Source organism: Caloenas nicobarica, chromosome 2, assembly GCF_036013445.1.
Source record: "Caloenas nicobarica isolate bCalNic1 chromosome 2, bCalNic1.hap1, whole genome shotgun sequence".
Taxonomy (NCBI): Eukaryota; Metazoa; Chordata; class Aves; order Columbiformes; family Columbidae; genus Caloenas; species Caloenas nicobarica.
In genome coordinates, this window is record NC_088246.1 from 77,531,031 (window position 1) to 77,556,844 (window position 25,814).

The 25,814-nt window shown below is 42.4% G+C and overlaps 2 protein-coding genes across 7 annotated transcripts in view; one reads left to right on the plus strand and one right to left on the minus strand.

Moving 5' to 3' along the window:
* The window catches only part of MYLK4 (myosin light chain kinase family member 4), an 86,405-nt gene extending 67,015 nt beyond the window's left edge, over nucleotides 1-19,390 (minus strand). For 3 of the 5 annotated variants that reach the window (XM_065629573.1, XM_065629578.1, XM_065629577.1), the window contains exons 1-2: nucleotides 3,909-3,984; nucleotides 3,621-3,767 (exon numbers count right to left, since the gene is read on the minus strand). Coding sequence is in view for 1 of the 5 variants with exons in the window: in XM_065629579.1 (XP_065485651.1) it covers nucleotides 3,909-4,167; nucleotides 19,306-19,361 (315 nt within the window). In the remaining 4 variants the exon portion in view is untranslated. Of the gene's footprint in view, nucleotides 1-3,620; nucleotides 3,768-3,908; nucleotides 4,168-19,305 lie in introns of those variants that run through there. The other 2 variants (XM_065629579.1, XM_065629574.1) reach the window with 2 other exon arrangements.
* WRNIP1 (WRN helicase interacting protein 1) overlaps nucleotides 7,990-25,814 on the plus strand; it is a 28,236-nt gene continuing 10,411 nt past the window's right edge. For both annotated transcript variants that reach the window (XM_065629580.1, XM_065629581.1), the window contains exons 1-4: nucleotides 7,990-8,586; nucleotides 18,193-18,384; nucleotides 19,368-19,612; nucleotides 25,545-25,774. In XM_065629580.1, coding sequence (XP_065485652.1) covers nucleotides 8,053-8,586; nucleotides 18,193-18,384; nucleotides 19,368-19,612; nucleotides 25,545-25,774 — 1,201 coding nt within the window. In that variant the 5' untranslated portion in view covers nucleotides 7,990-8,052. The remainder of the gene's footprint in view (nucleotides 8,587-18,192; nucleotides 18,385-19,367; nucleotides 19,613-25,544; nucleotides 25,775-25,814) is intronic.

A 25,814-nucleotide genomic window follows, 5' to 3' on the forward strand; every position in this document is an offset into this window, starting at 1 on the left:
TACCAAATGTTAGGATTCATGTTTTTGTTTACTAAGAATGGGAGAAATTCTATTCTGGTACACAAGACTGTGGTATAACTAATTAAATAGATCTCAGCATAGGGACTGAACTGCAGTAAATGACTACAATACAATACTGCAAATGTAAGGTAAAAACATAGTAAAAGCAACATTTATATCAATGAGCTTCACCAATGCCTTTTCTTTCCATTTTGCAGTAGACCGTAAGTTTGCAAACAATCAGTCACCACCACTCAGTAGACAGCAAGTAACGTACCACCCATACTAGTTCAGCTGTATCTGAGCTCTAGATAAAGGTCCTTTGCAACGCTCGCACCTCCAGGGGAAAGCTTGCTCATGTACATGCACGGGAGCATCTCTACTGTCACAGAACATTGCCCAAATGAATGTACTAACACCACATAGCAAATAAGTAAAAGAGATAGACGGTAAGTCAAGGTAATGGCCAAGACTTGTAGATGCAAACTGATAAGACAACCACAGGAACTGCAGTTGTAGCTGTGCAAGAGCAGCAGCATTACGCTTGCTGAGAGACCCTGAATTTCAAATCTCTTTCCCTGGGTGGTCTGCCAGAGTTCAGAAAGCTTTGAAGCTTAGCTTAGGACTAGATTTAGCTTTTGTTGAATGTTTATTTAATATCGCTCTCCTGAAAAAGCAGTCATGTAATAATTATCCAATGTGGGTAGGTTACTTTTGTTATTAACTCGGTAAACATGAGCCTAGGAGCTTCTGTTGTTCTGAACATTACTAATGAAAAAGAATCAAGTTGCACACATCTGAATCATGGAGCCAGGGTCTAAAAACAAGTCCCTGATCCTGAAGAGGATAATTTTACAGTATTTAAAACTCAACAGTCATTGGGGTAAGGGGGTTAGTGCCCTAATTTCAGATCGTGATTCAAAATTAAACAGTTTGAATTACATTCTCGCATCCATCATTGACCAGACCACTGAACAACAGTGTGCAGTTTCGGGTGGGCCATCAGAGGCAGTCTAGGTGGGGAACCTGAAGCTCACTAGGAGGTAATGCAGGTGGGTAAACTGTGAAGTAGTTTCTCAATCAATTTACCTTTGCATAAGCTGGTGCTACTGTCAAAAGAGGTGGTTTTACCTGCTCACAGCTGCTTGCTCCTACTCCGTGCCACCCCATGCCTTGGACCAGCACAACCCTTGGTGTGGCTGTTCAGTGCAATGGGTCAAGGACAGATCTGGATTTTTATACTTGTTTTTAATCTGGTTCTCACGCATGAAACCTGCTTTTATAAAACTAAATGTCTTTCACTTGTTAATGTGTAACCTGAAGGAAAACTTCATTCCTGAATACAGAATTTAGCCAAGATACAAAGATTCATGCTGCCAACTGTACAAATCGAGGGGGCAAGAGGACATTCTGCATAAAACACATGTAAAACAGGTAGAGAGCAGTTTTGCCATGAGTTATTTTGAGTCATCCTCCCCAAGAGCAAATAGTCCAGGTGAAAAGCTGGTGTGGCAGAGAGTGCCATCTAGGGGACTGCAACACCACAGCTTGTGTAGAGCCCCAAGGACGTACATTGCACTGTAAAGTCATTATTCGTAATTGATGGTCAGCAATTGCTGAGTTTGCTTTCCGTAGTAGTATTTTAATGGCCTTGAAAGTCTTTTTTTATTATTAGGTTTTAGTTTTTACAAGAAATTACTGCACTGAAAGATACAAAATGTGTTTACTTATTTTATTAAAAAAATATATCTAGAAAAATAGCTGTTTTGAGGAAGGGGATCATTTTCTTCTCTAATTATAATCAATTAGTTTCAGACAGCATTATGTTTTCCAGCAAGTACACACTTTCACCACTCTCTTCTAGATGGTCTCTTGAGTTGTAACTCACTCCCATTGAAGCAAATAGATGTTTCATCACTGCTTTCAAAGTGAGCAGGACTTTACCCACAGAAATTACGTACATATGCCCACAAGCATACATACGTAAATGCATATATCTGAGCAAAGTTTACTGTATTTCCTGCCAGCACAGTCTTCTTCCTTCCTTTCCTGATCAGTATAATAAAACTGTTCATCAGGCAAGCAGACCAAGCTAAGACCTTTCAAACGAAGGTCTTTGTTTTCCTTTAATCAACATTAACAGCATAGCCAGGGCCCAATTCTCTATCCCATTGAGAAATTCCTAAAAAAAAAAAAAAAAGTGTGAAAGTTAAGTTTTGCAATTAACTTACAAGCTTGTGAAAGCTTAGGAGAAATATAACTAATGTTTATGTATCTGGCAACCTCACTCCAGTGAGGTATATTACCAGAGTTCAGTTGGACTGCCTTTCACCTTTGAAGTCTTGTCCCCAGGAGACTGATGAGCTAAAATGGGAATACAGAGCTATTTCTCCAGCTTGCAACTAGCCACCAGCTGTTCATCTTCTAAATGTACTCCTTCCTCCCCTACCACACCTCCAAATACTCCCTGCCTTCTCTTACAGCACTCCTAACAAAGAGCCAGTTCCAAGCATTAGATTGAAGCAAGCATCAAGCATTTTTGCAGCAAAAAGTGGGGGAAAATCCCCCTACCTCAGCTACTATCTGAAATTTGTCATCAAACTAAGATACATTAACACCAACAAAGCAGCTCGCATAGCCTTTTTCTTGACCCTAAAGGGACAAAACTAAAGGAAGAGCTAAACGGCAGCAACAGGAATTTTCTCACCTGCGCAAGTTGTGATTTTCATATGGGAAGAAACCTTTCTTAAAAGAGATAATATCCCCCAAACCCCAACCACTCACTTTATTTTTTTAATTCTCATTTTCTCTGTAACACTAAATGAAATCCCCTAAAATAAACACGGACTACATCTGAGACATGCTTTGTTTGTTTTAATATATAGATCATTTTCTTCCCTACAATGTAAATATTGTAGTAGCTTATTGAAGACTGCAATCATTTTGCATGAAGGTGACCCAGCAGATTAAGAAATATCAAAAATTCGGCTTATTGAGTTGTGAATACAAATACAATCATCATGAAATCTACGTTACATCAATGCTCCAGGGTATCATATGAATGAAAACATATACAGAATACTTGAAAACTGCTCTACCATATCAGCACAATCAGCACACACACAGCCACAGAACGAATTTTTCAAGTCATATCACGAACTAGTGTGTGAAATTAATTTCTTATTGCCCTATTGCAAGCACATTTTCTTAGTTCTTGCCTAAATGATGTATCAATACAAATACTGGTTCCTCCAAACTCTCCCATAGAAGAAGGATAATAAGATCACAAGGAAATGTGTTGCTATTTCCGAACACATTTTGGCTGGTCACAGGGTCATTTTCCTGCCAGAGACCCCATACTGTGATGCCCAGCACCATTCTTACTGGAGACAGGTGCAGCACAGAGCTAGGCTGGATGACACTCAGCCCTGCAACCATGGCACACAGCATGTAACCATGCCCTGCTCCCCCAGTCTTAATGGGGAGCAAAGGACAAAGCTGCATTGGTTCCTCTGGGAAATCTGCTCTTCCAATGGGATTCATTCAGTCCCCACTAACTCCAAAGCTGTTAGATAGGACAAATGCTTTCAAAACACGAATCCAACAAAATCCACATTTACCTTCTGGTTCTGAATAGCTGCGGAACCACACAACTTCTTTACAACTTCTGAACATAAGTCCAGCTGTAGATGAACCCCAGAATAAAAACACACATGCTTGCTTCTGTGAATCCAAAAGATTAAAAGATGCTGACCAGTCTCTCACAGCTGCAACACATTTTCACAAATGGTAATGAAAAATTCAGCTCTACTGGGAAACACCATAGTAAACTCTTTAACTAGCTGAAAGAAGAAAGGGAGAGTGTGTTGGAAAGACAAAACTAATTATGCAGTTAGTTAGTTAGTTACCTTTTCATCTTCTCTTTCAGGATCTGATTCACTGAATTTTTCTTCCTGAAAGCTTCTAGTCCTTTCCACTTTTTCCATGTTCTGAAAAAAGGCTGTTTTTTCCAGTCTGTTGCTGTTTTGTCGTGTATTGATCTCTTCCAGCCTGTTAATCTTAATTAGCTTCATACTATGCCCAGTTAATTTACTCTCTGTTTTCCTCTCCACCTTAGATTCATAAACCAGGGAACACTTGTAGCTTCTGATTTCTCCACCTTCTTGGCTGTAAAAAAGAAAGACAAATGAGAAACATCAGTGTCATTCATGCATTTTAGCTTAGAAAACTGACATTGTTGAAGTCTTTTATGTTACAAATCTCATACTTTCTGAACCAATACAAAAATACAGCACTAGCTGTTCAGAGATGTCGTTCTACCTACTCATCTACATTCAACACCAAATAATTCAAGCAGGCTACAAGACCAATGTAATTCAATTTGTTCACAGAAAATATTTAGCTCTATCAAATCAAAATATATTGCTGTTGCTTGCAGACCTTGCTTATGGGTCATTCCCCAGTTTTTAAACATTTTGAGTGGTTCCCTGTTGCTCAATGTGTTCTCCTTCCCTATGTTGTAGTTCCAGAAAATTGACATGCGAGGACTCTGCCATAAAGTCCATTAAGATTTCAGATATAAAACAAAGTGGTTTAGGCCTGAACGCAGTCCTTCCTTCTCTTCCTACTATCCTATACCACAGAAACAGGTAATTGCCAAAATGGTGGTGATTTTGGGCGCTATGTTGAAGGCTGTAGAAGAGCAAAGTCCTCAGCTGGGGTCCTTCCCACTGTAGGCCCTCACTATGTGCCTAGTACTTGTGCGATGTAGGATCATTGAGGCTTGTCTAATGGCAAGATTGGCTGGAAAGTTATTGCAAGTCAAGCTGTTAGTTTAGATTAATTCTCTGTAGAAGGACTTTTATTCCACAGCAAGGTGGTGCGTTCTCCTTTCCAAGTAATCACTTGGTCACACTTGGAAAAGATGTCTTTTTGCACACTGATTTTAAAAGAGTAAGAGAAACTACTCTAAAATCTCACTTAGCAAATCTGTGTAGACCCAGGAAATAGTGGACAAAAACATTTTCGTTGTTATTATTGCAACCCTTCCTACACTGTACTGGAAACCTGGCTACAAAAGCATGGTGCTAATGCTTTAGCTCTAGAAACCTGAATCTGGTCAATCTTGTCACACAGGTCATGGTTTTCATTTTAACTTGCATAAATACCATAAACTATGTGGTGTAATTAAGAACGTATATACAACCTTATGGTCATGAGCACCACAGAGGAACAGCTTTCACTATACAACCAGAGACCCTATTAAATTAGTTATTTTTACCTGAACACCTTCCAACAGAAAATGTTCCTCACTGTGTTTTGACCCCACATCTGTGCACATGCAACAGATTAGATGTATACCTACATTGACTAACTGCACTGCCCATGGCTAGCCTTCCATACTCTTCCCAGATGAGAAAGATGCCATATGCTATCATGTGTGACACAGGAGGTGGCTTGCTAGTGGTGACATTTATAGATGATGGACAGCAAAGGACAGTGCAAGCATGTAGCTTGCAAATCAGCCTTCCAGAGAGATTCCTGTCACCATGGTATTGCAGCCCTAGAGCGTGCTGTTAATATGTGAGGTGCAGGGACACCAGCATGGAACTCCCAAGACATCCATCATCCAAAGAAGTTGTGCACTCAGTATGTAAAAATCCCAAGTCTGCTGCTTCTAGCTTCTATCACCAGTGCTCATGTCTCTGACATCCTTTTTCATCTCCTTCAGGCAAAAGGGCACTTTATGAGATTTTCTTCCCCTGTTTCTCAAGAGCAGGGTTCTTGAGTTTTCCTAAACACACTGACAATTGCAGGTGACATACCACAAGGGATCGGTCCATCCTTCAAGCCATTATCTACAGATCCTTTGATCTGTTCCACACCAAGAGGTGATGCAACATACTCCAAAGCTGTCAGAAAAAAAAAAAGGGTAATGCCCTCCTGTTCCCTCCATGTCTCCAGCAACTCAAATTCCACAGCGTTTGAGAGTAACCTGGCTGTGAAGACTACTTCTGGCCTGACATATCTGCAACCAGGGAAAGATGATTCAGGTTCTCCATAGCTCTTCAAAGAGCACATCATCCTCTAGGTTATGATCACCAAATGCGGCCATCCATCTAACGAGAATGACGTGTCCTACTGAAAGAACATGTTGTTCCTTCAAGCTGACCAATGGGTCAGTTATCTGGGAAAATATTAACGGGATGGCAAGCCCAAAGGTATTACTGAGCTCTGTTACCAAGCAGAGACAAGGACTGAGTCCAAATGTGATTGCCCTCTCCCCCATTATGACCTTAATATATCCCCAAAACAATAAGCTAAACAACAGAAAGTTTCTGAGGAGCACATAGTGAGATTTGTTTGCAAGTGCCCCCTTCACAGTCCCAGAGAAGCAATCCCACCTGGTCATGTGCCACTGAGCAACCAGAGGCTATGGCCTTCCACCTTACTAAAAGGGAAAAAAAAAAAAGTTCAAATGGGTGTTGAGCTCCTTTTCCCCCAAAGGACCATGAAAACCTCCCCCCCATCATTGACATTCCCCAACTTTGGCCTGGAAGATGCTTTCTTCTGGGTCACCTTCAGCAAGCCAATCTCTCACTTCAAGTAAAATAGCTTGCTTCATGAACCACATCTTCACTTACACTCTCAGAAACCACACGTCATAAAAACATAGAAACTAGACTAGCTATATGCACAGGGTTTATATATCTACAGTCCTACTGCTTTTACTGCCCAAACACAGAAAATGAATATATTAGCACAATAACCATTTAAACAATAAAGTACCAAAAATTACACAATAAAAATATAAACAATATAGGAAATGTTTATAAAACTGGTCAGAAATAGAAATGGGCAGGCAAACAGGTATCAGCCAAAAAGAATCCACAAAAAGCCCTTTTTCTTTTATCATCTGTTTTTAGACTGTAACCCCTTCAGCCATAACTAGGTTTACATGACGGGCTGTAAAGCACTTCTCTCGAAACTCAGTCCTTTGGTCTCTATCTTCAGTTCAAATAAAAATCTTCATTTCTGACCCGTTGGCCTTTTGCAAACCAGTCATTTTCAAAATTTAAGCCTAGGGACAGGTACCATTAGCCAGTAGCCAGACTTGTTTACCTCCCAGTACATCTTGACATTAGACTGACCTGAATTTTACAAGCTGGGAATGATTATGTAACAGTATATAATTAAACCTAAATATATAATTTAAGAAAGAAAACAAGATGTAATGTGGAAAGAATTATGAGTGGGTCAAGTTCAGCTGGTAAATTAGGATGCAAACAGTACCGCTTACCATGTTTTTCTTTCAAATACAACCTGCCCTGCATTCTGCATAATACAAGAGATGTATTTATTTTAAAAAAATAAATAATTTATTGGTAGCTCTTCAACTGAGAATGAAGTTTTCACACATTTCAACGAACGACCCGGTGGACCCCCAAATACACAGACTTTGACAATATTGATCGGCGTGACCCCAAGGTAGCTCCATAGGGCCTCAGGACATCAGAACGGGGCTGGTGCGGCCTTGCTCTTCTCGCACCCCTTCCCCATGCCAGGCTGCACAACCCCACTGAGGCAGCACCTGCACGCCATAAAGCCAGCGGTGACAACCCCGCACCGTCCTGGAATGAGAGACCGCAGAGATACTGCGCATAGAAACACAGAATGGTTTGGGTCGGGAGGGACCTTCAAAGCTCATCTAGCCCACCCCCTCCTGCCATGAGCAGGGACGTCTTCCACTAGATGAGGTTGCTCAGAGCCCCGTCCAGCCTGGCCTTGGATGTCTCCAGGGACGGGCCATCCCAAATAGACTTTTCAACATCTTATGTCAGGGTAGAAAAACGGTAGCACGGGTTACAGACACAACTAAGAGCGGACGAGCCGCTGCCTCTGAGGAACCTGCCCCGCGACGCCCTGCGCTCGGGGCGGGGAGCGGGGCCGGGCGGACTACAGCTCCCGAAGGGCTGCGGGCGCCGAGGGCCGGCGGCCTCGCTTCCTGCCCCACCGCCGGGCGCCTCACGGGGCCGTCCGCGGCGGGAGCCGATGGCGGAGCCGCTGGTGCAGTGCCCCGTGTGCCTGCGGCAGCTGCCGGGCGCGGACATCAACGCGCACCTGGACCGGTGCTTGCAGGCCGCGGAGGGCGAGGCCGAGCCGGGCTCGTCGCCCCCCAGCAAGCGGCCGCGTCTCGCCGCCGCCCCGCCGGGGAGCCAGGCGCAGGGGGACCCGGAGCAGGCCCGCCCCGCCGCCGCAACCCCCGTCTTCTCCCTTTTCCACAAGGGCCGCGGCGGCGGGCAGAGCCCGGGAGCCCCCGGCAGGAGGAGCGGGGCGGGGCGGGAGGAGGCCGCCGCGAAGCCGGAGGATGGGGGCTCAGCAGCGGGCAGCGCGGCGGCGCTGCGCCGGGCCGGCCTGGCGGAGAAGCTGGACGGGAAGCCCTTGGCCGAGCGGCTGCGGCCGGACACGCTGGGGGATTACGTGGGTCAGGAGCGGGTGCTGGGAGCGCAGACCCTGCTGCGGTCGCTGCTGGAGTCCCACGAAATCCCCTCCCTCATCCTCTGGGGGCCACCGGGCTGCGGGAAGGTGAGTGGCGCCGCCGGGCCCCGCCGCCGCTGCTCCCGCCCTGCCGCGGGCCCGCCGCGGGGCTCCGCTCCCGGGCCCGGCGGGCCGGCGATTCGCGACCGGGCACAGGTTCGCACCGTCCAGCTCGGGCTGGATGGTCAGGCCCTTCTCTGTTCCATGCGGCTTTCGAGGCTGATGAACTTCAAGGTTTATTTTTCTGAGCGTGCTCTTTTTTTTCCTGCCTTCTTCACACCTCCTGTGATGTTTTTATGTTGGCCGATGCCTGCAAGTTTTCACTTGGATTACAAAAAGCACGACTTTCCTCCTGAATAAAATAGAAGGGGCTCATCACCACCAGCCCTGCTCCCTGCAGCTTGCACTCGTTACTCACACCCTTGTTGATTTCATATAATTTAGATTTGTTAAACTCTAAAGCCTTTAATTAAAACACAGAAGCTGAGAACCTTAAAAACAGCAACAAAACAGAATCTGTAAAAACGTCTAGGAAACAGGGTGAAATACTGGCAGATTACTAGTGTAGGGTTCGCTTTAGCTCATAAATTCTGGCCCCCGAGAATGCAGTTCAGGTGTGGAAGGGAGCTGACACTGTGGCCAGGCGCTCATCCACCCATAAGCAAACCCTCTGAAACTAATAAGTCTTTGAAAGATCTGGCTGCTCTGCAATCTTGTTCTGCCTCTTTGAAGATACTGGGAGCTGACTGTGTTGAATCCCAAAAGACACTGCAATTGCAGCGCAGCAGTGAAGGGATCCACATCTGTAGTGAGGGGAGGACCAAACAAATGCCTCAGGTGTGATCAAGAGCAAGCGCTGAAAGATCTCGCCTTCATTTTGTCGTTTTTCTCTGTGTTCCAGATTTGTGGAGGGGCGAAGATAAGCAGGCAGAATATATAGGTATCTACGTCAGTCAAATGTGAGCACATCATTAAGTTTTGCATATTAGATAGATGTCTTGAGTATGTGTGAGAGTATGTATGGGAAATCTGGGACAGGGGAAACAATGACTAATTAATTAATGCTAGCAGAAGAGTGAAGGACAGAGCAGCAGCTTCCTCTTATCAGCATACTTCTTTGAAGATAAACTTTCTATGTATGATAATTGAATAATTATGCCAGTTAATCACAGTTAATAAGGAGCAGTTATAAGAATAATTCATAGATGAATAGTATTAGTAATAATGCAACAGGTTGCTTAGGCTAGATAACATATACCTGAAAAGCAGCGGCTGGTGAACTTAAATAATTGTCACTTTCTTTAAAATAGCAAGGTAATTCAGAAAGAGATCTGAGGAGATGAGGTAAATAAGGGCTGTTTCTAAAATCTCATTAAAGGGAAGGTGGATTGACAGAAGTAAGGTGGCCAGAGAGAGAAGTGAAATTGAACTCTTTAATAAATAGGAATCTAGCTTGTTGAATAACATGTTCAGGCATCTGCTTCTTTATTTATTCCTACTCTTTTGCCTTTGGTTTCTTGTGATCTGTGTCAACAGTGTTTGCTTGTTCTTTCTTGAAGCTCGTTTTCCTTAGAAAAAATTGCTGTCAGAAATACAGTGGTAAGAAAGCAAAGGCCACATACAGTCTCTGGAAATGAGAACTGAATTCAGTGACCTTTGGGATGTGGTCTAATGAACCCACCTTTTCTTGGCTGTGGAAATGTTTTTTCCTGAGCTTGTGACAGCTTACACTTGTGTTTCAGGTCTTCTTTGGGAACCTCCTGTGGTTCTAAGACTGTCTTTGAATAACGGGTGATCTGTTTCATGCTTTCACTCTCTCACAACCTGTCTTCCTCACCCATATGCCTTATGCAGAGTTGTATTTAGTAAGGCTGCTCATCAGTCATCCAACTTGACTCAAGACTGTGCCTTTTGCCCCATCAAGGAACGGTTCCATCTGTTACATTTTCTCTCTTCGAGTACTTAAGCTGTTGGTTAGCTTATCTCCTTTCTGTGTTACTCCTTCTGAACAAACAGTTTTGAGGCTACACACTGTCAGCTAGCTCTTGATGGACCATCCATTCCTGGCTGAACCAGAAATTCCTACCGCAAAAAGTTGACCTTTTACCTTTGCCCATGCTTATCAATATTTATAGGATGGTGCTAGAGTAGGGTTTCATCTCAGGCCTTTTTTATGGTATTGTCTGTCTCAGGTAAATGACTGAAAGTTCCATCTTTTACTTGGAAATTTTTTAATTAAATTCCTGTCCTTACAGATTTAACATGCAAGGCAAAATAGTTCCCCTAAGGATGGAAAAAGAAGTCTGTGGTTGCCTGCCTGTCTCATTCACTTACTATTTGGGCTGTACATGTGTAGCAAGTCTAAGTAAACATCTAATGAAGAAGTAACCTGAAAGAGGTGGAGATTGGACACACGAAAAGGAAGCCTATTTCTCTTTTTATGTGAAGAATCACATAACATAGTGTTTGCAACTTGAAAGATCTTGTGAAGGAGAAGTAAGTATTCTCACTGCCTCCAGACTGGTTTGACTAATAATCAAAAACTTCTGTTAAGTACAGTCTTTTTCAGTGGGAAAAATATTAAGAAATAATTGTGTGTTATGTAGCTTCAAATGTAACAAGCCCATGCGCTAAGCTCTGCCCATAACCAAATAGCCTTACATTAGAGGGTAGGTGCTAAAACAGGAGTATAATTAGATATGTTGGTCTAAATTCAGAAGTGCTGTGTAAGATGGTCGTAGACTCCTTAAACCTCTTCACACTCCTGCTGCCCTTGGAATCTGATTATTGCAGGTCATCTATGCTTTCTTCCATTTCTACAGCCAAATACAACACTAACCAGTACTTCTTTTGAAAAGGATAGAGCTGGACTAAGTTAAAAAAAAAAAAAAAAAAACAAACCAAACACCCAACTGGAGATGGAATTAATCCTTGGGGCCAAATTTCAAATTAATTTACATATTATTTATCAGTCTGGACTTTTATGAAAAATAGTAGTTCAACAGACGCTCTAAGCAAGAAGAGAATAATCTTGGCCATTCAACTGCTATAAATGCAGTATTTCATACTGTAGGTCAAGAGTACTTCTGGAGAGTTTTTATCATGAAAGTAGTAAAGCTAGGTACCTGAGTAAAAATACATGTGCTTTGCACTGCTCTGCCCAAGTTGATTTCAGCCTCAGCTGCACTTGAATATTCAAAGAAGCACAATCAAAACTGAAAACCAAAATCAGCATACATCTGTTGTGAGTGTATTTTCTTTTGAGTTTCCGTCTGTATTGCACCTGTATTGCGTGATCTTTGTGCTTTTGTCATCCTAGTTTCTTAGGAAGCCAAGATGCTCTAGGTGAAAAGCCTTTGACTCTTTGTTTTTACTTTTACAAGAACATACTTTCTGCTTTTGAGAAGCTGACCAGACACAGGCCAGAAGAAGAAACACTGCCTCGAAGAGATGCCATGGTTATTAACTTAGGAACAGTTAGCTTGTTCATCCTGACTATGCAAATTTTTAAAAGCCTGTATGAATCCTCATGTAATCCGAGTAAGCTGTACTGTGATTTCTGACACCTTAATGCAGGGATTTAGATTTTTGCTTGTCTGCCATGAGGCACCAATTTTAGTAAAGAGTTAGTGGAGGGTCACAGCGTAACTTGAGCACTGAATAATTTTGCTGCCACAGATATAGTTTAAGCCTTATAAACCTGAACATTCTGTATTTAAATACGGTAAACATTCCCTGTTATGTTCGCTGTTTAACAAGAACAAAGTAGGCAGCATCTGGAACCTGCTCCCTACAGAAGATAAAACAAAGAACATTCACGCGTGATTTTCTGTGGTCCATATCTGCAATCTAGTGCTAAGATAAAATATACTGTGTTGATATGAGTACAAAACATTAAAAAACCCCAGTAAGTGGTCTTTGAAGTTTCTATCAAATCTCCACTGAGTTTATGTTTTATTTCTAGGACTCCTTGTATTTCTTTTCTTTGTTTTTATTCAAGGCTTTGCTCTGTGACACATTGAAACACCAACAGCAAGCCCAACTTAGATATTTTGCTCCCTGCATATTTATGATCCCTCCAGCGTTTTCTATTTTGCTAATTCAAGTGATTAACTAAATGGCTATTTGATTACTTGAGTGTATTTCATCTTCTCTTATTCATACTGCTTGGGGCACTGGAACAGGCTCCCCAGTGAGGTAGTCATGACCTCAAGCCTGACAGTGTTCAAGAAACGATTGGACAGCACCCTCAGACACATGGTGTGAATTTTGGGGTTGTCCTATGCAGGGACAGGAGTTGGTCTCAATGATCCGTGTGGGTCCCTTCGAACTCAGGACATTCTATGGTTCTGTGATTCTAAGTCTTTGAATGCAGCGTGCTTGGTTTTGCTTATGCCAGCCTAAATGAGGAATAACTTAGGATAGCTCTCTAGGAAGAAGAAAACTGGAAGAGGAAAATACAATTGTATTTGTAATGCAGATGTAATATGAGGAGACAAATCTAAATGCAGCAAACGGAGGCACAGCTCCATTTCAGTAAATATTATGCAATGACCTTGCCTCTGTTTATGTTTGGTCGGACTTGGATTCTGGAAGTGCTGTAAACCACATGCTGTGGCTGTTGTTCCATGACGTCTTACTCCTCCAGTAGTCTCACAGGGGGCTATTTGGGGTGCGAGGAACCAAACAAGATGGGTAAGAATAGCATCTGCCCTTATATAAATGCCAGCTGCTGCCACTTTTGATTGCGTTTATCTCTACAAACAGTGTCTCTGGGCCATGTTCATCTGCTATCCTGCCAGTTTCCTTTAGACACAGCCTGGTTCATCTCCTGTGATGCAGTGTGGTAGCTTGGGGTCAGCTCACCAGTGTTGGGTAGGACAGACCCCCGCTTTTGAAGCTGTGTCCCAGGGAACTGCGCCCCTGGCTGACATCCAAGCATGCCGGCACTACTGGTGTCTCATTCAGGACAGCAAAAAAGTGTGGCCTTTCCTCACTGCTTGTCAACCACAGTATGGCCCTGCTGCCATCAAAGGGAGAGCTGAGGGTGAGGAGAGGCTGTTGGTGGCAACACCATGTAAGCAAAGATGTGGAAATCCTGGCCAGAATAAAGGAAGAAGAAGAAATACATGGAAAGTCATGGTCAGACAGCAGCAGAAAAAAGCAGGATGCCAGTTCAGAACTCTGATAACATAGTTTAGACAGTACAAGTCTATAGGTATAGTTAGTCTGTTGGGCTCTTGTTTTGCACTAAGCTGTTAGTCTTTTGTCATCCCTGCCACAAACATAATTCACACTGTGGTTTACTCTGGAACAAGCCAGCAAAGTCACTTGGTGGGGAAGCCTAGATGCCAACTAGATTATCCCTGCTCAGGAATAATCCATGCTGTGCTGCATTCTATACTCTAGTGTAGATATGTGCCAGCTCTCCTTGGGTCACCTAAACATGGCCTAGCAGACCATACAACCTTTCAGACTTGTTGGAAGGGCCCATCCAGGTGCAAGAAAAGCTCTTGCACCAGTGTGCTTCTGTAAGGTGTAGTATGAATGTCACCTCCTCGTGGAAAGGCTGTGAGAAGTGAAAATTACTCAGAGGCTGGAACGGAATGGCTGTGAGCTGTTCTGTACCCCTTGCAGGAGCTCTCTGACATGACTGCTGAACACAGTGTAGATGTAAACTGAGAGACCATGGGTTTTCTGTGATTGTCATCTACAACAGCTGTTTTGATGAATTTATGTGATTTAAGAATCAGTAAGGAAAGTCACTGTGAACGGGCAACCATAGACAGATCCCTAAACAAGGTCTACCTGTTCTTCCACAAGACTGAGATAAGAATGACCTTAGTTTTCACAGTCAACTTCTTGACTGGAGTCTTTTTGACTATGATCTGACCATATATGCTAATCTCTTCCCATTTTTTTCAATTCCACTTTCTGAAGAGAGTTAGGCAGTACCTCTCTTTATTCCTGGAAGGGACTTTGGTGAGCTAGTGCAGTGGGTGTAGTTTAATGGCCTGGTAAAGAGATGCAAAAATGAAAAGACCACATTGCTTCTGAGTGAGTAATGTTAGTCATTGAACTAGGACAGGCTTAATTTGTACTCGCTTTTTACTATTTTCTTCCAGCCTCAGGTGTGAGGTTGCACTGACTGGTGACAGCGCAGAGAACAGGGAAATAGGTTACAGTCAAAGAGGGTTGCCCAGTCAAGGAGACTTGTGGACATACAGAAAATTCTTGTCTCCTAGTACAAACATCTAGCTAACCAAAAGAGCAAATCTGATTGACTTATCTGCTCTGACAGTGAGAGGTGTGTGGAGCCAAGCACACTTTGTGGGTTACTTTTATTTCATCCATAATTCATATAAAAACCTTGAAGAACCGGTAGCATAGTTGCTGGGAGTGAGCTTGCTAGGCTATTTTTTTTGTTTCGTTGGTGAGGTTTTTTTAAATCTCAGTTAGTTGCAGCCTTTGGGAAAAGATATTCTTATTTGGGCTGACATGGAGAAATTTGCAGGAGAGTGGAGAAGCGTTTCAGTCATTTAATGTTTGTTTTGTGTGAAATGGATCTGGAAATCAGTGACCACAGGCTCAAGTCGCAAGTGTTATTCATCAGTGAGTAATGGTTCATTAGTTCCTTGGTGGATGTGTTTCAGAATGGCTCTTTAGGATGGCACTTCTTTAGCCTGTCTAAACAGGTAAGTCAGTAAGGTCTTGCAATTTTCAGCATAAAACTTGAGACGATAGGTGTGGGTTTGGACAGTTTGGTGGGATAATAGATGAGAATTGAGAATGATTTCTGAAAGGGGCAAGGATACTGCACTGCAAGCTTTAGAAGGTGTAGTTTTTAGTGAAGTTAGCAAAAGGTTAGTTTGCAGGATCACTTCTATCCTCATTGCTATAAATACTACTTAGTTTACAGGAAACAATACTTCTGCTCCTCCCCATAAGGAAAAAAGCCACGATGTAAAGGAGAAACACGTGTCTAATAAAAGAAGCAGAATATCTACTTGTTTATATTTCCTCTTCCTGCTTGTTATGCTGGTTCTGATACAGATATATTCATTCATATTAAATTGCAACATTAGTGTCACTATTTTAAAATACTTTTTTTCTAATGTAACAATCAAATCTACTTCAAAATTCATTTCAGATGATGAAGGATATTCAGTGTGTATTCTTCTGCTTCATTCCATATCGGATTTCTAATTTTCTTCTTGTCTTTCAAATACGTTGCCCCTGAATTTAGCCAGAGAAACTAGAGGTTTAGCATACCAGTTGCAGTTGTTCTGTGCTAGTGCCTTCATCCTCAGGCTACCCTGCTTAAGTTAAATCTCCACTGGGTTATATGTTCCTTAGGTTGTAACCTGATAGTAACAAAGAGGAAGAAAAGAGTGTAGCATGTTACTGACTTTTGCTTGGGATGGTAGGAAAAAAGGCAGCAGAAAAAAATTGAGCTCTTGGGAAATAATAAGCTTTCAGACGAAAGAGGAAAGTTCGACCTGCGTGTGATGGGCAGTTTGACTTGCTGAATGATTGATTGTGCAGATCAGAGGGAAGAGGCCATGAACATGCCTGTCCATGTTAAGCATTGCTTTTGAAAGGCAATATATGTTATTCTTATTACAACCTTTCTTGACCCAGAAGTTGGCAGGGAGGGAGAGGTGCATGCTGGCTGAAAGCTGTACAGCAGTTCTCAAGTAGGTTCTTGGTCTAATAGTAACTTTCAAACAAATATCTTTTTAATTTTTTTCCTGAATTAGGGGTAGAAATATGGATGACTGTGCATGCGTTTAAAAACAATTCCTTGCTGTTTGTTTGTTTGTTTCAACAACAAAACTATCTGTGACCTGGTGAACAAGGGCCAGGATGAAGTATGAGCTACCAGTTCAAATGGAGGTACAAGAATAGCTATTTGATTCCCTCCTCCCCACCCCCCCATTCCCCTCCCACTTTTAGAGGAGGAAGAGGTACATTTTTGCTTTTTCATCATCAAATTTGATATATTAGGGGTTTCCATGCTTTCAGTGATTTTTCAAGGCACGGATGCATCCTCTGAAAAGTACATTCTGAAGCAAGGGCGTTTTGTAAGGAAACACCAATTTTGGTTTTATTTTGTTAGCTTAGTTTCAAAGATAGTTTCACTTTTGTTCTTTGGTTTCCCAGATCTTCGTGATATCTGTAGGCTTTGCAGCTTGATCTTCCTGATATCTGTAGGCTTTGCTGCAAGCACTTTCCAGCATGTCTTTCCAGTCTTGTCTTCTCCAGCAATACAGAGAGGGGAGGGGCAGGTGCTTTGAGCTCCGGGGGTGAGAGAGGATCTGACATGGGATGCGAGTCTTAGGACGTGAAATGACACCTCTTCTGAGGACAATCAGGAAGCCCTTACTAAACATAAAACAAGAATAAATAGTGATACATCCTCCCCTTTCGCATCTTGGGCTGGTTGCCATTTCAGGGATGAGGAGATCCATTAAAGAGGCAGAGCAGTGCTGTTAGGGCAGTGAATGTGGTCCTGCCAACACCACTGGTAGCTGTGTGGTAGGTGGTTGCTTCTGCGGCCTCCCTGCAAGAGGATCAGGTTGGCAGCACCTGCTGCTTTAACCTCAGTACTTGGAACATCTTCTGAAGCGGTTTTGTCGGCACCTGTCACACTCCTCATCTGCTGAGGCTTTCCTGTCTTCAGTCTCCTTGAGCTCATTCTTTAATGAAGAATCACCTGTTTTTCTCAAGCAGTACTTCCAAACAGATATGCTCTCTGCTTGGGATGTGCAGATAAGGCTGCTTTTACTAAGTGTTGTCAAGGAAGATCTGAAAATTATGCCTGTGGTGTGTTCAGGTGTAGTGAATCTCTCTCAGAGGTAGTACCGGAGGTTGCTTCTGTGCTTTGGTAGGCTAAGTGAAATTCCCTATAAACAATTTCTGCTTTAAAGGAGTTGTCTATAAGGAAAAACAAAACAAAACAAAAACCATAGCTGCTCACTAAAACAACAGTTTGTCCAGTTAGCTGTCTTTTACTTCCCTGGGCCAGCATTTGATTACAGTTGACTGTTTAGATTTAAAGAGTTACATTTTCTTAAGTATACATATATTTTTTCAGTACTGACATTCTCTTGCTTTTGTAGAGAAGTGCTTTCTGATCAATTTCATTTTTATGTGCAGCAGAAATAGTAAAAGCTTTAATTAACAACATTGTAGGTTTTTATTTCTCAAATGTGGTTGCATTTTAAACTCTCCTGCAGGTGTCTCAGGGTAGTCCAGCTCTTTATCCATTAACATATGCTCCAAAATAACTGCACAGCAAATTGCAGTCAGCACGTCTTCTGTGACACAAATATATTTGGTGAAGAGTTTTTCTTCTGTGGTAGAGGAGACAGCTGTCATTGTTGGCCTTTTCAGCATTGCGACTGAAGAGGTTTGCTTCGTGAAAGTGCAGGCATTAGAAACGCAGTGGTGGAATTGACAGCTACCTCTAGCAGGAAGTTTTCAAGTCTTCTGTGTGCTAGAATAGCATGAACTAAAATACCTTACTCTATAAACTGTCAACACTGTCCCTATGTCCAGAACATATAGCTTTGTTCTTTGCGTATTTCCTTTTAATAAGTACTTTCTGTGTCGAAAACAATTTTTACAATTTTTTTCCTATTGCTGTTTCAGACTACGCTGGCACATATCATAGCCAACAGCAGCAAAAAGAATGGCACGAGGTTTGTGACACTGTCAGCCACAAGTGCCAAGACAAACGATGTTCGAGATGTCATCAGCCAAGCCCAGAATGAAAAAAGACTCTTCAAGAGAAAAACCATCCTCTTTATTGACGAGATCCATCGTTTCAATAAGTCTCAGCAGGTATTACACTATACCACTTTTTGGAAGAAGCCTTTGTCAGCACTTCTGTAAAATTATCTGCTTTGCCTTAAAAGGATAGCTTACTTTGGGCTTTTGATTTTAATGTTAATGTTTTTAGTAGATGAATTAGGGAGAAACATAAAAATTAAATTCCATAACTAACTTCCAATCAATGCTTAATTATTGTTATTTCAAGTTATAAATAAAAACTGTGCTATACTTGTAGTTAACTTATGTGCTGGCCTTTATATGACATTTTTCTGAAATTTAATTTCTGCAAAGTCATGTTAGTAGTGTTTGCCGTACAGATCTTCATTTCTGTCCCCTCCACAGGGGTAGCGTTCTGCATTACCTTTGAAAAGGTCTGATATGTAGATGTGCCTAGAGTGTTTGTTTGGTTTAATGTTTTCCCCTCTTCTCTGCAAGAAAAGAGACCATAGTACCACTAAAAAAAAAGCAAACCAGACCATAGTCATACCATGGAAAGCTTGAATTCTGTACTACAGATTGCAGTTCCTATATAAAACCATACTCCAATCTTTCTATAGATTTCTGAGCCATCCTATAGAATTGTGTAGAGAACTGTAGCCCTAAAGATTGGTTCAAAGAGCTTTTAGGAGTAGCCTCACTATTTGTTATATTTCACAAGGAAATTTCATTATATCCTATGTTCGCCAAGCAATGAACCAAAGTCACATAAACTAAAAATTTGCAGACTTTCGATACTGTTTCTTTTGAATTGGTAGGGCCATTCTCATTGCAAATATAAGTTATTAAGGTGAACAGCCCATAACGTGCTGTGTGTGTGCAATTAAATCGTTTAGACAGTTACGCAGATGAGCTGCTGTGTCAGTGAGGTTATTTGTCATATCAACAGGGAACCCAAAGACTCACAAGACATGAAAAACGTAGCCTACTCACATGGAATGTTTCAGGCTGTCATTGATCGAGATCAGCTTTTTCTGCTTCCCTCCCATCCTCAGGACACTTTCCTTCCTCACGTTGAGTGCGGGACGGTGACCCTGATAGGAGCGACTACAGAAAACCCTTCCTTCCAAGTCAACGCTGCTCTTCTGAGCCGGTGCCGGGTGATTGTCCTGGAGAAGCTCTCAGTTGAAGCGATGGAGGCAATTCTGATGCGGGCTGTCAGGTCCCTAGGAGTCCAGGTTTTGGGCCAGGGCAACCAGCACAGCAGCTCCGCGACTGGCAGCAGCAGCGGGAGCTCAGAGTGAGTACTTTATGGGCTGCAGGGTGTTAACGCACACAGCCCAAGGAATTGACTGCCTGCCAGGGAGAGAATGAAGCAGCTGGGGGTGGGAAGAGAAACCCTAGCCACTTCTGATAGTAAAGAAAAGAGGTGGCAGCATATGGCAGGGGCAGGGAGTGACAAGAGAGAGAGAATTCAAAGCACTGTCTCTCTCCATCCAAAACATAATCTTACTGTCTGGATTAGGAAACAGTTTTCTACTTGGATCTGTAGCTCCTGACTCACCCTCCCAGGATATTTAAATCCATCCTGCTGCTGAGGATTTGCTGTGGAAGCCTGCAAGTGGGGCTCTGTCATGTCCTAATGTGTGTTACTTCTTGCTACTGGTTGTAAAAGCATCACATTACTATTAAGTGGTGTATGGGGCATCCCCTCTTAAATTAATTTGGAAGTGCCTGACTGAAGTTTGTTGGTTTTTTTTTTAGTAAGATCAGGGAGGATACTACTGTTCTTTAGTTGCAGGATAAGTGCTGTGGTATGTTTTATCATATGCTGTGGGGAGAGGGATCTGTTGCCGTGAAGTGTTAATAGATTGTTTTAAGAGTCTTTGTTTTGCTCTGCTTCTTGTTGTCCAAGCCAGATAAAGTCACATGAAACATTTGGGAGAGTTTTGGAAGAAAACAAAGTCCAGATTTGTCCATAAGGGATGTTATTTGCCTTCTGAAATGGCTAGCTGGCAAATAAGGCTTGGTACTGTGCTACCTTCATGCAAGTTATTACACTTCCTTCCTGCTGATGCTTGTCTACGCTTCTAGTAATCTACAGTGTATTGACATGGCAGTAATTGGGCAGGTACTCCATATAAAATACATGAGAGGGAATCCTCTTTTTCCTTCAGCTTTATCACAGAATGTAAGCACTAGGAATTGCTAACCTGACCACTGAGGTCAGGACAGGGGAGGAAAGCTATTCCCTTTTTATTTTTAGGGTACCCTGCCTCATGTTTACTCATTTGTAGTAATGTGAATTTGTACTAATGTGAATTTTAGAAGAGCAGGCAGTACTGCATGTCAGCCTTAATGTAATGGCACAGCTGTGGTTGTGGCTACACCCTGACTGGGGTTCAGAGACTTTCGTTTCTGTGCAGGATTAAAGTACAAGGCATAGTTTCAGCTGCAGTTGTTTGGGTTTGGGTTTCACGAGACTCTCTGTATCTGTAACCTTCCGTTAGCTGTGGAGGATTTAAACAGCCCGGTGTGGTGCTGAAGGAAGTCTGGCAGGCAGACTGTCAGACTAGCACAGTTTCAGAAATCTGTCCATGGAGAGAGAGGACCCCACTCCAATGGCTAACGTTGGAACCAAGAAGTTAAACATAAAAATGCGGTTCAGAATTTAGAAGCATTGTTTGCAGTTGGGTGTTAAGTCTTTCTTGTCTTTTCTGCTGCTATCTGGTTCTGGTCTGTAGTTGATACATACTGTGGCTGATGCGTTTGGCTTTTTATAAGCCATCCTCTCCCTTATTGTGGTTCCAGGTTTGGTCTCCTTGTTAATTTCTTCTTCCTCCTTCACTGTCCATGCCATCTCTGCTCGTTCATTTTCTCTCCACCTACAACCCTGCAGGAACAGCTGTAGTTCATCTTTTACCTCTTCACCTCTCTGCCTCTATGAAGCAGGGCTGTCATTAAATGCAGACAGATAACAGCATTCATGTTGTCCTGAGGAATAAATGAAAGTCACCAATTACAGTTGAATAGGTCGTTCACTGTGCTTATCTTTGTTCCAGTGTTGGAAAAAGAGCTGTGGCACCATGTCGCGAAGTGTGGGGCATGCTCACTTTTATAATGCTGCAGAGATCTAGCCAGAAGGCACAAGAGATATGTACATTGAATGTTAGATTTCATTTTCTACGTGAGCCTCCCTTCCCAAACATCGAAGTGTAGTATGAAGTCCTACATGTGCCTGCATGTGCAATTTGGCCTCAGTTTATCAGATTGTCTTGGTATCACATCACTTGGCTGACACTATGGCTGACCTAAATGAGATTTTGAAGAAGAGGATGATTCTTTGTGGTCTCTCCTATTACCTTGAGGAATAAGGTGAGGGTAAATCTTCCTCAGTCTCTACGGGCATCTTTTGTGCCCAGTGAGAATGCAGCCATCACTGAGTGATTCAATTGGTTTCATTGTCTCTGCACTCTGTGCGTATGCAGCAGTATCAAAAGGAAAGTGTGTTCTACCCAAATCTGTTTCCTTTAATTTTCTTGGTGGCTTTTCTTATCTTGCTTCCACTGTTGCTGCAGGTTTCTGGTAAGGTTAGGTCATCTGGCTTCTCTTTCATCCCGCTGTGGCCTTTTCTTGCTGTAAAGCTGAAATAGAACTAGCAAGAGGTGTTACATACTTTAGTATCTTTCTTTGTTATGTCATCATGCTCATAAAGCTTCTTTGACAGTTTTCGTATTAGTTACTGGATTTACTTAAGATAAGATGTGCTTTGTGTTATATTGCCATCAACTTTCCTGCCATCAAATTGTGCCTCTTAAAGCCTGCAGTAGATTAAGCCGAAAGATGGAGGAATATGAAAGGAAGAAAGATACTTGTGAAGAAGAAAAGTAAGGAGATGTCAATGTTAAAGACACGTTATATTGCTGAAAATTTGCTTGTGCTTTCTGCAGTTTACACTGTCTCAGTAATAGCACAAACTATTCCAGGTGTACACTGACACACTACACTTGCACTGTGCCAGTGATGGAGGAAATCAAATTCTTCTTTTCTTGGCTTTTTATTTTTATCATTCAAGTTCTGCCCTCAGAGTGGTATCTCTAATTGAAGTTGGACAGTAAACTGGATGGTGGATTAATGTGTTTGAAGTTAGATAGCACAGGAGGCTCACAGCCGAGTGAAATGAAAGGATCCCCAGTTTCCTGTTGGCAAGCCCAGACATCAGGCAGTTCAGCTTGTTAGTGGCTGTATTACAAGTCCTGACAGGTTTTCAATTCACTGGTTTGTAAATCACAATGTTGAAGATGGTCTTCCTTTGGATCTTCAGTGTTCAATACCTTTTTAAAATTATTCCCTTTTTGGAACATCCATCCAATTTCTTTGCAGGAAAGAGAGTTGCAGGGATGAGAGGCAACATTCAAAGGCAGCGCTGTAAAGCAGTAAGGAATGCATGTCATACTGCAGTATTTCAGATGAAGAACTGTATTTGTCTGTAAAAGTGTTGCAATCTGTCAAGAGTGGATGTAGTGAGAATAATTGACACTAAGAAAGTTAAGAAAGTACTAATTTATATGTCAAAGAAGCAATGGCTTCTTCAACTCACGTTCTGCTCAGTTATTTAAAAATCTTTCATCATAAAGGTTCTCATTGCTTGGACTTCCTTATATTTACTCTCTGATATTGCTTACACTCTCTTGTCATTGGATCAAATGGCTGCGGTGTTGTACAGGTTTTATGGGTAGTTCATCATAGGTTTCATGTTGGTTCTTGGCACAAACGGTCTTGAAGGTATGGAGATAAGAAGGAATTGGAAGAAGGATTTATTATCCTGTAGTGGTAGTTTTCCATTCCTTAGGCTAGGATATCAGCTTGAGCTCAGTGAGTAATGGATCCCAGGGTGTCCCTTCTGGCTTGTTTATGTTTTTGTCTCCAAGTATCATCAGTTACAAGGTACCAACATTGAGCACTGGCATCCAGTGGGTGCTCAGTGTTAATTTTGGAGAGTGAAAAAAAAACCGAGATTGCCCGTCTGCAAAGGGGTCAGGAGCTTTGGAAGAGGCCAGAAGGCATGGGAGTTATTCTGCCTTGCAGTCGTAGGGTGTGCCAGAAGTCAGGTAAAGTGGGAGAGCGTAGAGCACTTAAGCTTCTGAAGACAGAATGGGCTTAAAAATGTAAAATACAGCACGTGTCTTTCGGAAGCCAAGGTATTGAAATAGTTGTCATCCTGATTTTGAAATTGGGCTCCTGTCTAGTGGAGTTAAATCATCCAAAAAATTGGAATTAATATTTTAATTCCTCAGGAAAAATAACTCAGTTCAGCTATTCTGATTATAAAATGTTTTATTTTGAACTACTGAGTGTGAATGGAACTGAGATTGTGGAACAGGGAAGCATTATGTTATTTTCAATCAGTGAATCTCATCAATATGCTGTGCAAATAGCTCATGTGTGGAAATTTTCTCAATTTATTCTCGTTCTTTATCACGTCCTGTATGTAGCGCTATTATTGTAGACATGGACTGGATCAGCCTAATACATAATCCATTATTGGGAGCAGAATTTCCGTTATCAGTATGTTGTAACTTGGATTTCACCATGGAAGTGAACAAGGCTTTTCCTTGTAACAAGGTTTTCCATACTTCCTTGTGCGCATTTGTTTCAATTCCTGCAATACTAATCGCTTGTATTGAGTCAAAAGGCCACTTAGAGTCCTATAGGGAAAGTGAAGAGATGGAAATACAACTTTACTTTTTTGCCCAGCTTCCAATCAGCAAATAGATGGCAAAAGTGCTCTGAGGCCTCAGTTTTGTTTGGGACAGACTGTTTGTAGCTTCTTGCAAGCGTAATACCTGCCTTTCGGTGCTCTCAGCACTCCTCTTCCACTTGCAGTCGCTGAGTGCAGTCGTGGGTATCGGTATGAGGAGGCCTCAAGCACGCGGTGTTCTCTGCACACAGGAGGCAAAAAGCTTAGTCCTTGCAGATGAAACCTTCTCTTCAGTCTGCCCTGCTGGTGTACGTGAAGTGTTTGCTCCGCATGCAGCAGATTTGGTTTTGTTGCCTGTTGATGGAGGTATTAGCAGCAAGCTATCTGTTTGTAGTGCTTGCTGGGTTTTTAAAAATTGGTTTTGCTTTCTTTGCTGGCTTCTTTCGTGGCGTATAGAAAAATCTGGTGACCATCTGTAGTGCTGAAGGGTCAACTTTGCTCCCTGATTTTCAAGGAATTTGTTACATGAAATACTTGACTAAGTCTCTGTGCTGTTATATTCTTCTGCTTCCCTGTTCAAACACGAAGGTGTTTGAAACACCTTGGAGATAGTGCAGTTATTTTGGAGGGCCACTGCGTATGCATGTAACTTTTTTTTCTAGCTTTGTCAAAATGAAAAATGAAAGAGACAGAAATAAAAATATGACAAGGTGCATATGTGTATATAGATACACTTATTTTTCCCACAGGATGTGATTCCTGCTGCCTGCTCTCTGTAGTGTTGAATTATGGCCCTAGAAGATATTTGTCGGCCTTCACTTACAGTGATGTGAATTAAGATTGCAGCTGAACGAGCTTTTCCCTCTCACACGTGGGCATGAGAGGGCTCAAATACTGACAGTTGAAGTTTTTCCAGCACCTACCATCATATTCTTTTCTGTGACAAGCACAAAGTGGGCTTGCAAGGAGGAAGAGGAGGCAATTAATGAAGATTAGTGGATACATGTGTCCAGGAACCTTGGTGTTGCCTTTTTGTACACCACTGGTAATAACAGTAATAAATTTTTCTGGAGAATGAAGTGCGGGGCTGTTGTGAATCCTTAATTATTTGGCACACAAGGGCTTCCTTCCAGCAAGGAATTTGAAGTGCTAGCTATGAAATGTTGATGGAGTAAAACTTTGTGAAGTTCAACTGACTGTGCCAGAATTGTGCTCCGGCAAAATCCTAACCCTAGTTTCCACTTAAGTTAATGAAATGAGGAAAAATAGGGACGTTGAATAGATGAGAGCCCCTGCCATACCTTTTTGATGTGCAATTGTATTTAACATGCATATGGGCAGAAGGAAGAGGGGTCGGCTCCCATGGCATGCTCCCAGGCTCTACAATGCTTAATCATGACAGCATGGTTTAAGAACAAAACTTAAACGCAGCTGCCTCTCAACAAACCTTGTGAAGAAGTGCCATCTCCAGCACAATGTGCGAGGAGAGGAGTGTGATGAGGGCTGACAGCGTGTGCTTGTTCTGTTGCAGGTTCCCGGTGTACATAGAGGAGAAAGCTCTCAATGCCCTGGCCTACCTCTGTGATGGCGATGCAAGGACTGGACTGAATGGACTCCAGTTAGCAGTTCAGGCCAGACTAGCAGTGGGGAAAACCACTCCTTTGCATGTGAACACAGGTGGTTCTGCGGATGGCATTCTGATAACAGAAGAGCATGTAAAGGAAGGGCTACAGCGATCGCACATCTTGTACGACCGAGCAGGTGAGTACCTGCATTTCAGTTTCTGAAATGCAGCGTTCTC